This window comes from Vigna umbellata, chromosome 1 (assembly GCF_029865625.1).
Source record: "Vigna umbellata cultivar VRB3 chromosome 1, Vumbellata_1.0, whole genome shotgun sequence".
Taxonomy (NCBI): Eukaryota; Viridiplantae; Streptophyta; class Magnoliopsida; order Fabales; family Fabaceae; genus Vigna; species Vigna umbellata.
The window spans coordinates 48,098,063-48,110,300 of NC_142165.1; the positions used below are offsets into that span (position 1 = coordinate 48,098,063).

Here is a 12,238-nt window from a genome sequence, read left to right on the forward strand (position 1 = left end):
TCAAAAAGAAATGCCAGCCAACAGGTAGAATTTGAGCTCAAGTAATGACAAAAGTGTTAATCATTTTCCTGAAAATGTTTTTCAACAAATTTTTTCTGTTTACCTAAAAGTCAAATTAAGATAATTTGTATATCTAAAAGTCAAATTAAGATAATTTGTATATCTCAGTTTCCAAATCCGCAGGGTATAATCCAATTTCTTTTTCTAAAAATGACCAGTAAAAATCAATCATATCAATAATTTTGTCAAGCAATGCTTGCAAAGCATCAACAAATATTTCAACACATAACCAAGAAAAGAACAAGTGTTTCAGAAGCCATAAAAGAAAATGTAGCATTTACTAGTATAGGATTTGAAGGTCAGCATAATCTGAATGAACCAATTGATTTGGATATTGAGTACCAAGGAAACAACAAAAGCAGGCTCTGGCAATCACACAAAATAGGTTTTTATGCCCTTTTCACAACCTGTCCGCCTCATATACATTCATACATACATATCCATCCCACTCTTGGAATGGAAAAATATTCATTTCAATTAAACCACTGCAGGCTGCAATATCATATATATATATATTCATATACACAAACAATATCTTCATGTGACAGTAGCTGTGGTGATGCCTCGTGACATGTACTGTACCTTGTATGTGTGATGGTGCTATTTCTTATCTGTTGTGACGCCGACCACAACATTGCTCACCTGTGACACGCCACTTCTTTTAGGCAAAACTCGATATTCTAAAAATCACAGGTGGAATCATATATCCAGATTCAAAATTAAAAGCAATAATAAATTTTACCAATTTCCCACTCGAATCCACAGACATTGGATTTTCTACTACTACTGTTTGACTTTGAGACTGAGGCATTGACTGCACGTTGACAATTAATGGCATAATCAGAACAAATAATCACAAAAAATAAAAAATACAATCTCACACACACACACACACATATATATATATATATAAGAATAATAGCGTACTGTTGAAGTAGAAGGTAATGTTCCAGTATTGGCTGTCCCATTGGGTCTATGGACAGGGATTGGAAGCCGTCCATTGTTCGTCTACAAAAGACAGTAAAGAGGAGCAAAAGTGATGAAACAGTATAAAAAATACCTACAAAAAGCTAAACAAATATATATCATATTCACATGAAACAAAAGTTGAGAAGTATGAAGGAGAATGACAATCTCATCATTATATATTCAGTATATCAACCCTTTTCATAAGCATCAAACATTGATTGAAATTCCAGAAAGTTAGCGTAGAGGTAGGACGCATAAGTGAGGTTTTAACATCCAATGGCCTCCCATCTTTTAGGCTGGATCCCAATCAATGAAGAAAATAAAAGAATAGCTACTGGACGCGGATGGTAACAGTACGAAATAAAAGAATAGCCAAATATCTTCAAATGATCTAAATATTAAGCCTTTCCTGTTAGAAAACATAGGTCATACATGAATATTGTTAGGAGTACCACCACATCAAGTAAGATGAGCTACTTGATGTGGTACTTGAGCCTTGAGATTCTCCCTCCCACCTAATGGACTAGTCTTTTGGGTAAGGCTCTACTCTTGTGTTTAAGTCCTAACAAATGTCTACAAGCAATATACAATGCCCCATAACAAATTTTATACTAAAAAGTTGATGCTCAGATTAACATAATTCTATCAATAGAAACTTACATTAGTAACATAGTGGCAAATAGCACATTTGACTGAGGGAGCTCCGTAAGGATACATGAGGGCTGTCCGGCAGTTCCCACAATGGACATGAGCTACCTGATTAGTTGCTTTATAATGCCAGATACAAATCCCATCAACGGATAGTCAGTAAACAACTAATTGAACAAGAAGCATACGTTATTAAAATATAACAAGGAATTTATCATTGGACTGGCATTAGAATAAGAAAACATAAAAAGATAAAGCAGCATAGCATAGGCATCCATCATCTTGTAGCATGACAAATAACATCTTATGAATATGAGGTCCTTGTGGTAGCTGTAAAAGTGTAGTAAAATGAATTGCACTCATCAATACTGTTACAATATTTACCCTATTTATCATGATTATATTATGTATAGGGTTACCCTATTTATCATGATTATATTGTGTCTAGATTACCCTATTTATCATGATTATATTGTTTCTAGGTTACCCTATCATGATTATATTGTGTCTAAGGTTATCCTAATTATCATGTACTCTTGTATCAATTTATTTTTATAGATAGAAGATTATGAGAGGGATCAATCAAGCCCTCAAGAATTATTTCTTTTCAATCTCAAGTTGGTATCAGAGCAGGTTGTTTAAGTCTCTTCCTACTCTGTCTTTGTTGCCGCCGGTGGCTCGTGGCTGCCGCCACCGACGGCCTTAAAAATTTCATTTTTTCTGAAATACCTCAATGAGCAGTCTCATTCTGATTTGTGTCTAGTCTCCAAATCTTAGTTGTTGTCCGCAACTGCCTGACACTATTTGTCGCTGTCCGGCGTTGTTTGCAGCTGTCTGACGACGTTTGTCGTTGTCTGGTGCCATTTGTCGTTGTCCATCTAACACTGTTTTTCCACCATGAGGAGCTGTCCACATAGGTTTGTCACCATCAACCACGGTTCCCGACGCCGTTCGCCACTGTCTGCCACTGTTTGTGCCACTGTTTGTTGTTTACCAACGTCCGCCGCTGTCCGCTGCCGCCCACCGTTCGCCGCTATCCACTGCCGACCATCGTCTAGTGTCGTCTGTTGCCATCTGCTGCCACAGTTTAGTCTGACGACTAGTGGATCTGGATCCCCTCCTTGAGCGAGAGGGTTAGTTCTCATCCAGGCACTGCCACGCGTGCCACATCTGTCCGACGTCCACCTCTGCCGTCGTCACATTTTCTCTGGTGAAGTTAGGGTTTTGTTCGCCTCGAGGACCGTGACCCATCCCTAGTCGTTGCCTCATTCTCATCCACATGTCCTGTCACGCACGACTTCTCTCCGATAAGCTTCCGGCGCGTGTCTGTCACATGCCACCTTCCTGGTGTCGGAATCACATGTGCCACTGTCGTTCGTCTCGCTCGACCAAATAAAAAAAAAAAAAACTCTCTGTTTCAACATTTTACCTCTGTTTCAGCATTGTTCATTAGCCTCCCTTCATAATATTTGTTTAGCTTTGCATATTGTAGCAGTTGTGATGTTCTTGATGACTTGTCTTATTTATTTAAAAGTCTCTAAGGAGAGTCAGTGTTATCAATTGGTTAACACCAAGGAATTTCAACAGTAAAGTCATGGGTTGAACATTCCTTATGACATGAGGGGGAGTCTATTTCTGGCAAGATTCAGAATCTTAGTCAAACAATTTCACCAGTCCCTTGTTAGATCTATTTTTGGATGCTTTGATGAATAAAGTAGACTATTATGATCTTCCACCTTCACATTTGTCATTGGCGACGTCGTCATTTCCGTCGTTTGTCGTGAGGGGGAGTATGTTTCCAACCACTGCAATATGTTTCCAGCCACTACATGCCCCATCAGTCAGGATGGCAGTCCCTGCAGTTTTTTCCTTTCAGCCACTACAGGCCCCATCACCTTGTCAGTTAGTGATGTCAATGATGTCAGTGCTTGTAGTTTTGTAGCTTCCAGCCACTACAGGCCCCAGCAGTCAGTGATGGCAATTTAGTCCCTGTAGGCTCCATCAGTCAGTCAGTGATGGCAATTTAGTCCCTGCAGGCCTCATCAGTCAGTAATGGCAATTTAGTCCCTACAGTGAGGGGAGTATGTTTCCAGCTCTACAGGCCCCCTCAGTCAGTGATGGCAATTTAGTCCCTACAGGCTGCATCAGTCAATGATGGCAATTTAGTCCCTGCAGGCCCCATCAGTCAGTAATGGCAATTTAGTCCCTGCAATGAGGGAGAGTATGTTTCCAGCCACTAGTCAGAGGCCCCAACTAGTCAGAGATGACAGTCCCTACTTTCAGCCACTGCAGGCCCCAATTAGTCAGAGATGGCACTCCCTGCAGTTTTGTTGCTTTCAGTCACTACAGGCCCCAACTAGTCAGAGATAGCAGTCCCTGCATTTTTTTCGCTTTTAGCAATGCAGGCCCCATCCTTACTTGATGGCAATCCAGTCTCTGCAATTTGTCGTTGTCTACCACTCATCATTCACTTTTGATGGAATTCAACTTTGTCAAAGTCATCCTAATTGAAGGTTCATGGTGCTAGATGAAGTTCCGTGGTTGTTCAATATTATTCTCCATAAGCTTATGAGGAGTCTCTTTGGTTACGCTGGTTTATGAGTCCAATTTGGTTTATAGACATTCTCTCTTGATGGTCTAAAACATATGTACATCTTATTCGAAGTCAGAGTTACCACGTCTATTGCCTCGACATTTTAGACAAGTTGATTTTGTTGGACTGAGTTTATTTATTCCAAGCTTGGCACATACAATTTGTATGCTCTAGCTTGAGGGGAGTGTTAGAATATTTACCCTATTTATCATGATTATATTATGTCTAGGGTTACCCTATTTATCATGATTATTTGTGTCTAGGTTACCCTATCATGATTATATGGTGTTTAAGGTTACCCTAATTATCATGTACTCTTGTATCAATTTATTTTTATAAATAGAAGATTGAGAGGGATCAATCAAGCCCTCAAGAATTATTTCTTTTCAATCTCAAGTAATACAAACAGTTGCAAAGAAAATGGACAGAATGAAAATGACACTAAACTTGAACTAAAGGAAAGTAACCATCGTGCAGTTCAGAATTATTAATATTGGAATTTAAAATAGGATGAGAAAATTATTATGAAAGTATATATTTTTTAAGCAAAGAAACAAAACTCAATGCTGGATTAACAAATAGCTGGCTATAAATATATATGCTTGTCATTTATTTATACAGCCAGGTTTTAGATCATTGTGATTAAGATTGTTCTTCTATAGAGCGTAAGCAATAGAAAGGGGGCGAGGGTAAATGTAAAGAATCAACATATTCATTGATTGATCATGAAGGAAGAATTGATGAATGTGGCAGCTGCTTCTTGTTTTGGTGAAGGGGGAGGGGGGATGGGATTCTGACACGGAAATCTATTTTCTATATGATATGTTGGAAAATGAGTTCACTAAAAGAAAATGTTCAACATTCGCAAAAAAGTTGTTTCAGGCTTCAAATCCATGCACTATTCCCATCCTGTTATCCATTTTTATTTCATTTGTGCTCCTCCCCCATGCTATCCATTGTCCAACATCCATTCATCAGCTTAGGAGCCTGATTGCCACCTTTTTTGGAAAGCATTTTAGCAAAACTAAACCTCATTTGAGTCAATAAACCCAATGAGTTCAAGGTCTTAATCACAATGCCTTAGATATATTGGGTTTTGTTTACACCAAATCTGGTTGTTCAGCTTCATTTTAGCCTTGCGAAAAAGGCTGAGGAATTGATACTTCAAGTTCAAACCCTAAACACTAAAGTTATACCAAGCACGGTGAGAGTCAAAAGCTCCTAGAAACAATCAAGGTTGACAATACCATAGATCCTACGTTGTATAAGGCAGGACAAGTACCATGAGATGTTAGATCCTACTATCATCTAAAACTATATTCAAGAATATATATATATATATACACACACGTGTACGTGTAAAATGAGACAAGGCCCAATAACATTAAAATGGCGATAACAACTATTATATGATAAAATTTAATCAAAAGAAGTCACAGAAACAAGTGGAAAATGACAAATATAAACCCCAAAAACAAGCAGTAAATAAGAGGACAAATACATAGGAATTCAGAATAGATGAAATAACATAAACTCAAGTAAAACCAATGGTGGATCTTGGCTACATATTTTGAAGGAACCAAAATAGTTAAATGAAGTACTAAAGAAATTGTGAAAGGCAAAATTAGGTTTTAGTTTGGGTGAAAACAAATGTCAAAACAGAGTAAAGAAGTTGTCATTTTAATATTTGAGAGTATGTGAAAAAATTATGCGCTGGACTTTAACTTCCTTTTGCCCAAATCATCAACATGCCTTTGGTGAAAGAATAATACTTGAACACGCACGAATGAGTTCCAAGGGAAACTACCATAACCTTTGGCCAAACCCCAGCCAACGGCAGCTACTTCTGTGAATGAAGTGGCTGCTACAAATCTTCCAGTACCATAGATAGATAAGTTCCAAGGGAAATCACCATAACCATTTTGCCCCAAGAACCACCAATACTAAGCCCTTGTCCTCTGTTAGCATTACAACAAACTCAAGTAACCAGACCACCTATTACAGCCTGCAACCCTGTGTCGTGTGAAAGGAATCTCACATAGTTTTTTCAATCTCATATTCCATCCCAAACGAATTTAGAACAAAGAGAGGTAGGTAATAGCAATACTAGATGAGGAGGACTGAATTGAGGTCGCATGATCTCCCTCAAAAAGAGAAATCTTCTTTCAAATAATCAAGTTGGAAAACCTCCTTGCCCTCAAGTCCAACAGTGAAACGTTTCATTAAGTCCCCATTCACTGCCTTTAATCAACATAAAGATAAAATATACACACAGAATATACAGGAAATAAACAAAGGGTCACCTTAATGTACCCCTCGCTGACCCCTTCACCAGAATTTGGTAACAACATTCATGACTAGCCATATTCAACCACCAAGTAATCCAACAAATTATCACCGCAATTATAAAATAGAATATTCATATTAACAAGCAATTTGAAATCCACCAAAATAAATAGTAAACCACCAACCCTCAATCAAATGTCTGGAAAAATATTAAAAGCAGTACCTGGAACAAGGTTTACAGTATGACAGCAGGAACATCTCACACTTGTAGCTCCACGAGTATACATTAACAACGTCCTACAGCCTCCACAGTAAAGTTGAGACATTTCCATCCCTGCAAAAGCATTATTATGGTAAAGATACGCAGAATAAGCGTGAATGGAATCTGATTACATGCAGGTACTAAATCCAGTAGGTAATATGGTTTGTTTTAGCCTAATCTCCCTCATTTGTTCCAAATTGAATAATTAGCTCATACCAATAGATAATAAAGGCCAGAAACACAACGAAATATAACTCGTAAGTTCTCCAATCTTAAAATTCCAGTAACAGAAACATCAATGAGCTTACCAGGTGGAGGAACAGAGGTAATCGTGTTGCACAATGCACAACAAACATTGGTTGCCCCTCTCGGGTAAAGCAGAAGGCTCCTACAACCATTGCACACAAGTTGGCTCTGCATAGCTGCAAAGTTAAAGACCATTCATCAGTAAAATCAACAAAATTGAAACCATGCAACCCCTACGAGTCACAGACAATTCAACCAAAATCCCCACTGATTTGTTTTGCAAGTAAAACAGGAAACCAGACCCCGAATGCCTGATCCAAATCAAAAGATTCAACACCAGGAATCAAGATGTTCAAACTTTGAATACATTAAACACCAAAAAATAAAAAACAAATTATGCCCCGGTCCCAATATCCAAACAAAACACCCAAAAAAAAAAGTAATAGGAATAACAAAGGATCTGGCAATACCTGTGTCTCCCGACCCTGCTGCGACAGCCGATTCAGACAACCAAGTCAAATAACAAGAAACAAGAAAACAAAACCAATATTATTTTTTTACTTTTATGTTTCGGAGAAAATGAGGATGTGAACGGGAAGAGAAAAGATTGAAATAGGAATGAAGAAATCTGAAGATATGGGCGCAATAAGGAGGTTGAGGATTGAGATTAGATTCTCTTTGGAGAAAAGGAAGAAGAAAATCAATCCAACCCTCTCTCTCTCTCTTCAATTTCTGCTACCAATATTTCCTCATCGTCTTCTCACCCCACACAACACACTTTCGGAAATTTCTTCAGCGACTATTAGTCTCCCTTTTTCTAAATCATCACAAATGTATATAACATTCCCACCTTTATTTATTTTATTAATTAATGATAAAAAAAACGCTTAAATTCATTATTATTCTTATTTCTATATAATAAAATAAATTCATTTAGTCGATAACCTCTTATTTTTCATTCCATTAATGAAAATTAACCTACCTTATAAGGTGCTATTATTTTTTTTCCACGACAAATGCTTACAAAATTATGCAAAGTATATATTATAAAATCCATGTAAATATATTTTATATGTCTTTATCAACAAATGTGTGTGAGAGAGATACAGAAATATATTACTCTTGTTCTTAACGCGTACGCAATTTTTCTCTTGACAGCAATTCAAAGTCACCTATTTTTAACCTTATCGCAATTCACAATCCTAGTTAATATTTATATTTATTTATTTTAGTTTTTATATAAGAAGAAAACATTCCACTAAAATAAGCTACCAATACTCAAGACGATAGAGACTGATTGGTCGGAAACACATATTTTAAATATCTCTTACCGAAATGTTTATTTTTTAATTATTTGGTAATAATTAAACTTCTTAAAGAGAAGTGAAACTTAATTAAATGATTTCTTAGTCTTCCACTGCTGGAAGATACCTTTAATGCAAACCAAGCAAATAGCTTAGAGTTGTTGTGATTATAATAACACTCACTCCGCGTCCCTCTTTTACTCAATGTTAAATTAAATGAGTTAGCATTGTCAAAATTGGCTAAAAAGTCATGAGTCAATACAATCTATCATATATTTGAGCCTGGCTGAGCTAAAAAAAAATAGTATGAATTAAAAAAAAAATCAGACTCATTAAAAATTCAACTTAACCGAATTGAATCTACGATAATTATTAAAAAAAAATAAAAGTTTTACATGTTTTTTAATTTCTATAAGATTTTGGATTATACTGTATTTTTTGTGATTTTTAGATTGTATTTAAAATTTAATATTATTTTAAATTATATTTCATTATATTTAGATTAAACTTTATTTAAATTTTAATTTGAAAAAAATAATTTTTTTAAAATTGAAAAAAAAAAGAAATGATTGAGGAAGTCAATCCATTTAATCTACGTGATAATTGGCCGGATCAGATAATCCTTTTGACAATTCTAAGAAAAATAATGTAAAGAGGTCATAATATAATAAGATAATTCAGTAATAAAGCTAAAAATCCTAAACAAGAATAAATTTGGAATTTTAAAATTTACAAGGTGCAAATTGAAACGGTGGGGTGCAGAAAGAAGCGCCCTTTTAAATGACTCTTAAACAAGCATTAATCAAGTCCACCTTGCCAACCAAAGACTTAACACACTCTTGAGAGCAATAAATCACACTTCACGACCTGAAACAAAGTTATCCTATTCATATAGAGTCGTATTAAAAGAATATAAGATTAAAACGAAGGATTCTCACCAATTAACAACAACTAAATTTAGTTGGTTCGACAACCTTAAGAATTCACACATAGAATCCACATTTAACTTCTTAGACTTAACAATCTTATAGTTCATCAATTTTGCTTTCTTCCTAACTATAATAACTCATCCCTCACACCATTTTGCATCATCTGAAATCATTTTTCTCACTCCAATAACAGCCAAAAACTTGCAGAATGGCCTCAGAAAATGCAGAAAAACTAGACATCAGTTTCAACACTGCGTCTGATACCAAACAACAGAAGAAGGAATGGATCAATTTGTCCCTTAGGGCTCTCTCATTCTTTGCCACAGCATCTGCTACATTCATTATGGCACTCAACAAACAAACCAAAAGCTTGGTAGTGGCCACCATTGGCACAAACCCACTAACAATCACTCTCACTGCTAAGTTTCTCCACACTCCAGCATTCGTGTAATTAGTTCTACAAATCATCGTTTCAATTTTCCTCTATCCGTTTATAATTTTCTTGACATAGGTACTATGTCTTCCTTATTGTGCTGCAGATTCTTCGTGATGGTGAATGGAATCGTCAGTCTCTATAATTTGGTGGTGATAGCAGTGGATATATTAGGACCACAATATGATTACAAAGGACTTCGTCTTGGACTAACTGTAATTTTAGACGTGGTATATATACTTAAATTTTAATCAGACACCTTCAAATTTGTCTGCATATTTTTTTCACTTGAATGAAGAATCTAACTAGAATCTATTGCCAACATGAAATTCTGAATTTGTTTATATATCAAGAGTTGTATGACTAAACACTGTGACATATTTTTGGTGAAGATGGCAGTGGCTCTGGCAGCAAGTGGAGATGGTGCAGCAACTTTCATGGCAGAAATAGGAAGGAATGGGAATTCACATGCAAAGTGGGAGAAGATATGTGACAAATTCCAAGAATACTGCAACAGAAGTAGTGTTGCCCTAGCTACCTCCTTCCTTGGCATCATTCTCCTCCTAATTGTTACTGTCATGTCTATCACCAAACTCTTCAAGCTAAATCGTATTAGCATCTCTTAATCAATGTATCACTTCATAATAGTGTTATTATATTCTGCTTTATTTTCTTTATTCACCTGTTTCATCTCTGCCATGTATCTTGGACTTCTGTGAAATTTTCTAAGTTTTGTGTAAGACTAGTGTTATACTGATATATAACTTTTGTGGTGAGTTTTAAGTTTATAATTTTTAGTTTTCATATAGTCGTTATTTTAATGTATTTTTTCAAATCATATACATATATATGTATATTCAGCATGTCATATATATTCTAATTTATGTTTAAAAAATACTCTTTTATAAATATGTTCTTTTATATACTTTAGAAATAGTTTTTTTTGTCATGTAATAGAATAAAAGTTAGTCATATGCAAAAGTTAATAAATTATTTTAGAAAAGCGTTGACACCATAGATGAAAAAGTTGTATGTTGAAGTCTATTTTCTTTTAAAGATGTGTTTTTATGTCAAAAGTTCACTCTTATATTTACCTGTAAGATAACTCTTATGATCAATTTATACATAGATATTAATGTGAATCAAAAAAGTTCAGTTTTTACTCAAATAAAAAGAAAAGTTTCGATAAAATTAAGTTAGAAGATAATAAATAAGAAAGAGAAAGCAATATGTCTATAAATTATAAAATTTACAATTATAAAATTTGAACATTGTTGAAAAATTAAATTAAAACAGGTTGTAAAATCCTTATTTTTATATAAAAAATAATTTAGTAAATTAATTGTTTTTTGGATAAAAGGGTAACAAACAAGATAAACATATCCTTGAAAAATAAATTAAAAAACTTATAATGCATTTTTATTTTCCAAACTAATTTAGACACTAAAATTATTTTGTAATAAAAAATCAGCAAAGTGTTTTCACTAAAAGTATTTTATATATATATATATATAATATTGATATTATGATATCATTTACAAGTATAAATGTTTAAAATAAGAAATTATTTTCTATACAAAAGTATTTTTATTTAAATATACAAAAAAAATTGATTATATTAGGGATATGTATTGAAATTAGGTAGAGATAAATTATTTTATTTTATTTTACTAAATAATCAAACAAATGAAAGAAATTAATATATTTTTGTATGTACTTAAATGTAAATAAGATGAGTATAATGTAGCAAAAATGTTTAGATAAACTATCGTTGACCAGAAAACCCAAATTTTCCAAACAAAAAAATATTTAAAACAATATTTCTATTTTACATACAAGAGATATTAGAATTTAATATTAAATATACTAATTTTATATAACTGATTTATAGGACATTATATCGGTAGTGTAAATTATATACTTAAAGCTAAAAAATGTCACACCAAGAAATTAAATATGATTTAAAAAGGTTAATATTTAAAAATTTTAAATATAAATTATCAATATAAAAATTGTATTAAAATTATACTCACTTTATAAAAAATTGTTTAAGTATTCGGGTTAAATAATAAGGGACTTCATTCTTCATTCTACATTTTTCTTTTCACATTCCCAGACTTTTTTGATGTTGTCAATGACTTCTTTTTATTTTGACTAAGTAAAAACATATTCATTCTCACCTCTTTTTAATTCTTGGGTTAAATATGTTTTTAATCCCTAAACTATCAAGCGATTTTGGGTTTCGTGCCTTTTCGAAAAGTTTATTCATTTTAGTCCTCTTAATTTTGAAACTCTTATGTTTAATCCCTAAACTATCTCACCGTTCAATTTTAAGGACTAAACATAAGAGTTTCAAAATTAAGAAACTAAAATGAACAAATCTTTCGAAGAGGGACGAAACTCAAAATCGCTTGACAGTTTAGGGACTGAAAACATATTTAACCCTTAATTCTTGAGCAACTTTCAGCTCTTACATTTATCCTAACATCACACACTCACCCTGATAGT

General features: G+C 34.1%; 2 protein-coding genes across 3 annotated transcripts; one reads left to right on the plus strand and one right to left on the minus strand.

The window, feature by feature from the left end:
* Positions 1-319: 319 nt before the first annotated feature.
* On the minus strand, positions 320-7,878 carry LSD1 (LSD1 zinc finger family protein). Of its 2 annotated transcripts, XM_088103510.1 has the most exons (8): positions 7,775-7,878; positions 7,535-7,549; positions 7,127-7,240; positions 6,780-6,890; positions 1,690-1,796; positions 988-1,068; positions 803-874; positions 320-702 (listed from the first exon to the last, which is right to left on the minus strand). In XM_088103510.1, exons 3-8 carry the CDS (start codon positions 7,236-7,238, stop codon positions 661-663), a joined length of 525 nt encoding a protein of 174 aa, XP_087959636.1. In that variant the 5' UTR covers positions 7,239-7,240; positions 7,535-7,549; positions 7,775-7,878; the 3' UTR covers positions 320-660. The 2 variants fall into 2 exon arrangements, with proteins under 2 accessions (XP_087959636.1, XP_047158632.1); XM_047302676.2 differs by having other exon boundaries at positions 7,535-7,878.
* Positions 7,879-9,479: 1,601 nt separating this feature from the next.
* LOC124829221 (CASP-like protein 1B1) lies at positions 9,480-10,500 on the plus strand. Its single transcript, XM_047302681.2, has 3 exons — positions 9,480-9,744; positions 9,837-9,960; positions 10,123-10,500. The coding sequence occupies exons 1-3, from the start codon at positions 9,506-9,508 to the stop codon at positions 10,354-10,356; spliced, it is 597 nt and encodes a 198-aa protein (XP_047158637.2). The 5' UTR covers positions 9,480-9,505; the 3' UTR covers positions 10,357-10,500.
* The last annotated feature ends 1,738 nt before the right edge of the window (positions 10,501-12,238 follow it).

Coding starts and splice junctions, on each gene's coding strand:
- LSD1 (XM_088103510.1), bottom strand. CDS start 7,238: ATGCAGAGCCAACTTGTGTGCAATGGTTGTAGGAGCCTTCTGCTTTAC. Junction 1,069..1,689: donor TTTGCCACTATGTTACTAAT/GTAAGTTTCTAT, acceptor TGTCTTTTGTAG/ACGAACAATGGACGGCTTCC. Junction 875..987: donor CATTACCTTCTACTTCAACA/GTACGCTATTAT, acceptor GTCAACGTGCAG/TCAATGCCTCAGTCTCAAAG.
- LOC124829221 (XM_047302681.2), top strand. CDS start 9,506: ATGGCCTCAGAAAATGCAGAAAAACTAGACATCAGTTTCAACACTGCG. Junction 9,745..9,836: donor CTCCACACTCCAGCATTCGT/GTAATTAGTTCT, acceptor ATTGTGCTGCAG/ATTCTTCGTGATGGTGAATG. Junction 9,961..10,122: donor TAACTGTAATTTTAGACGTG/GTATATATACTT, acceptor TTTTTGGTGAAG/ATGGCAGTGGCTCTGGCAGC.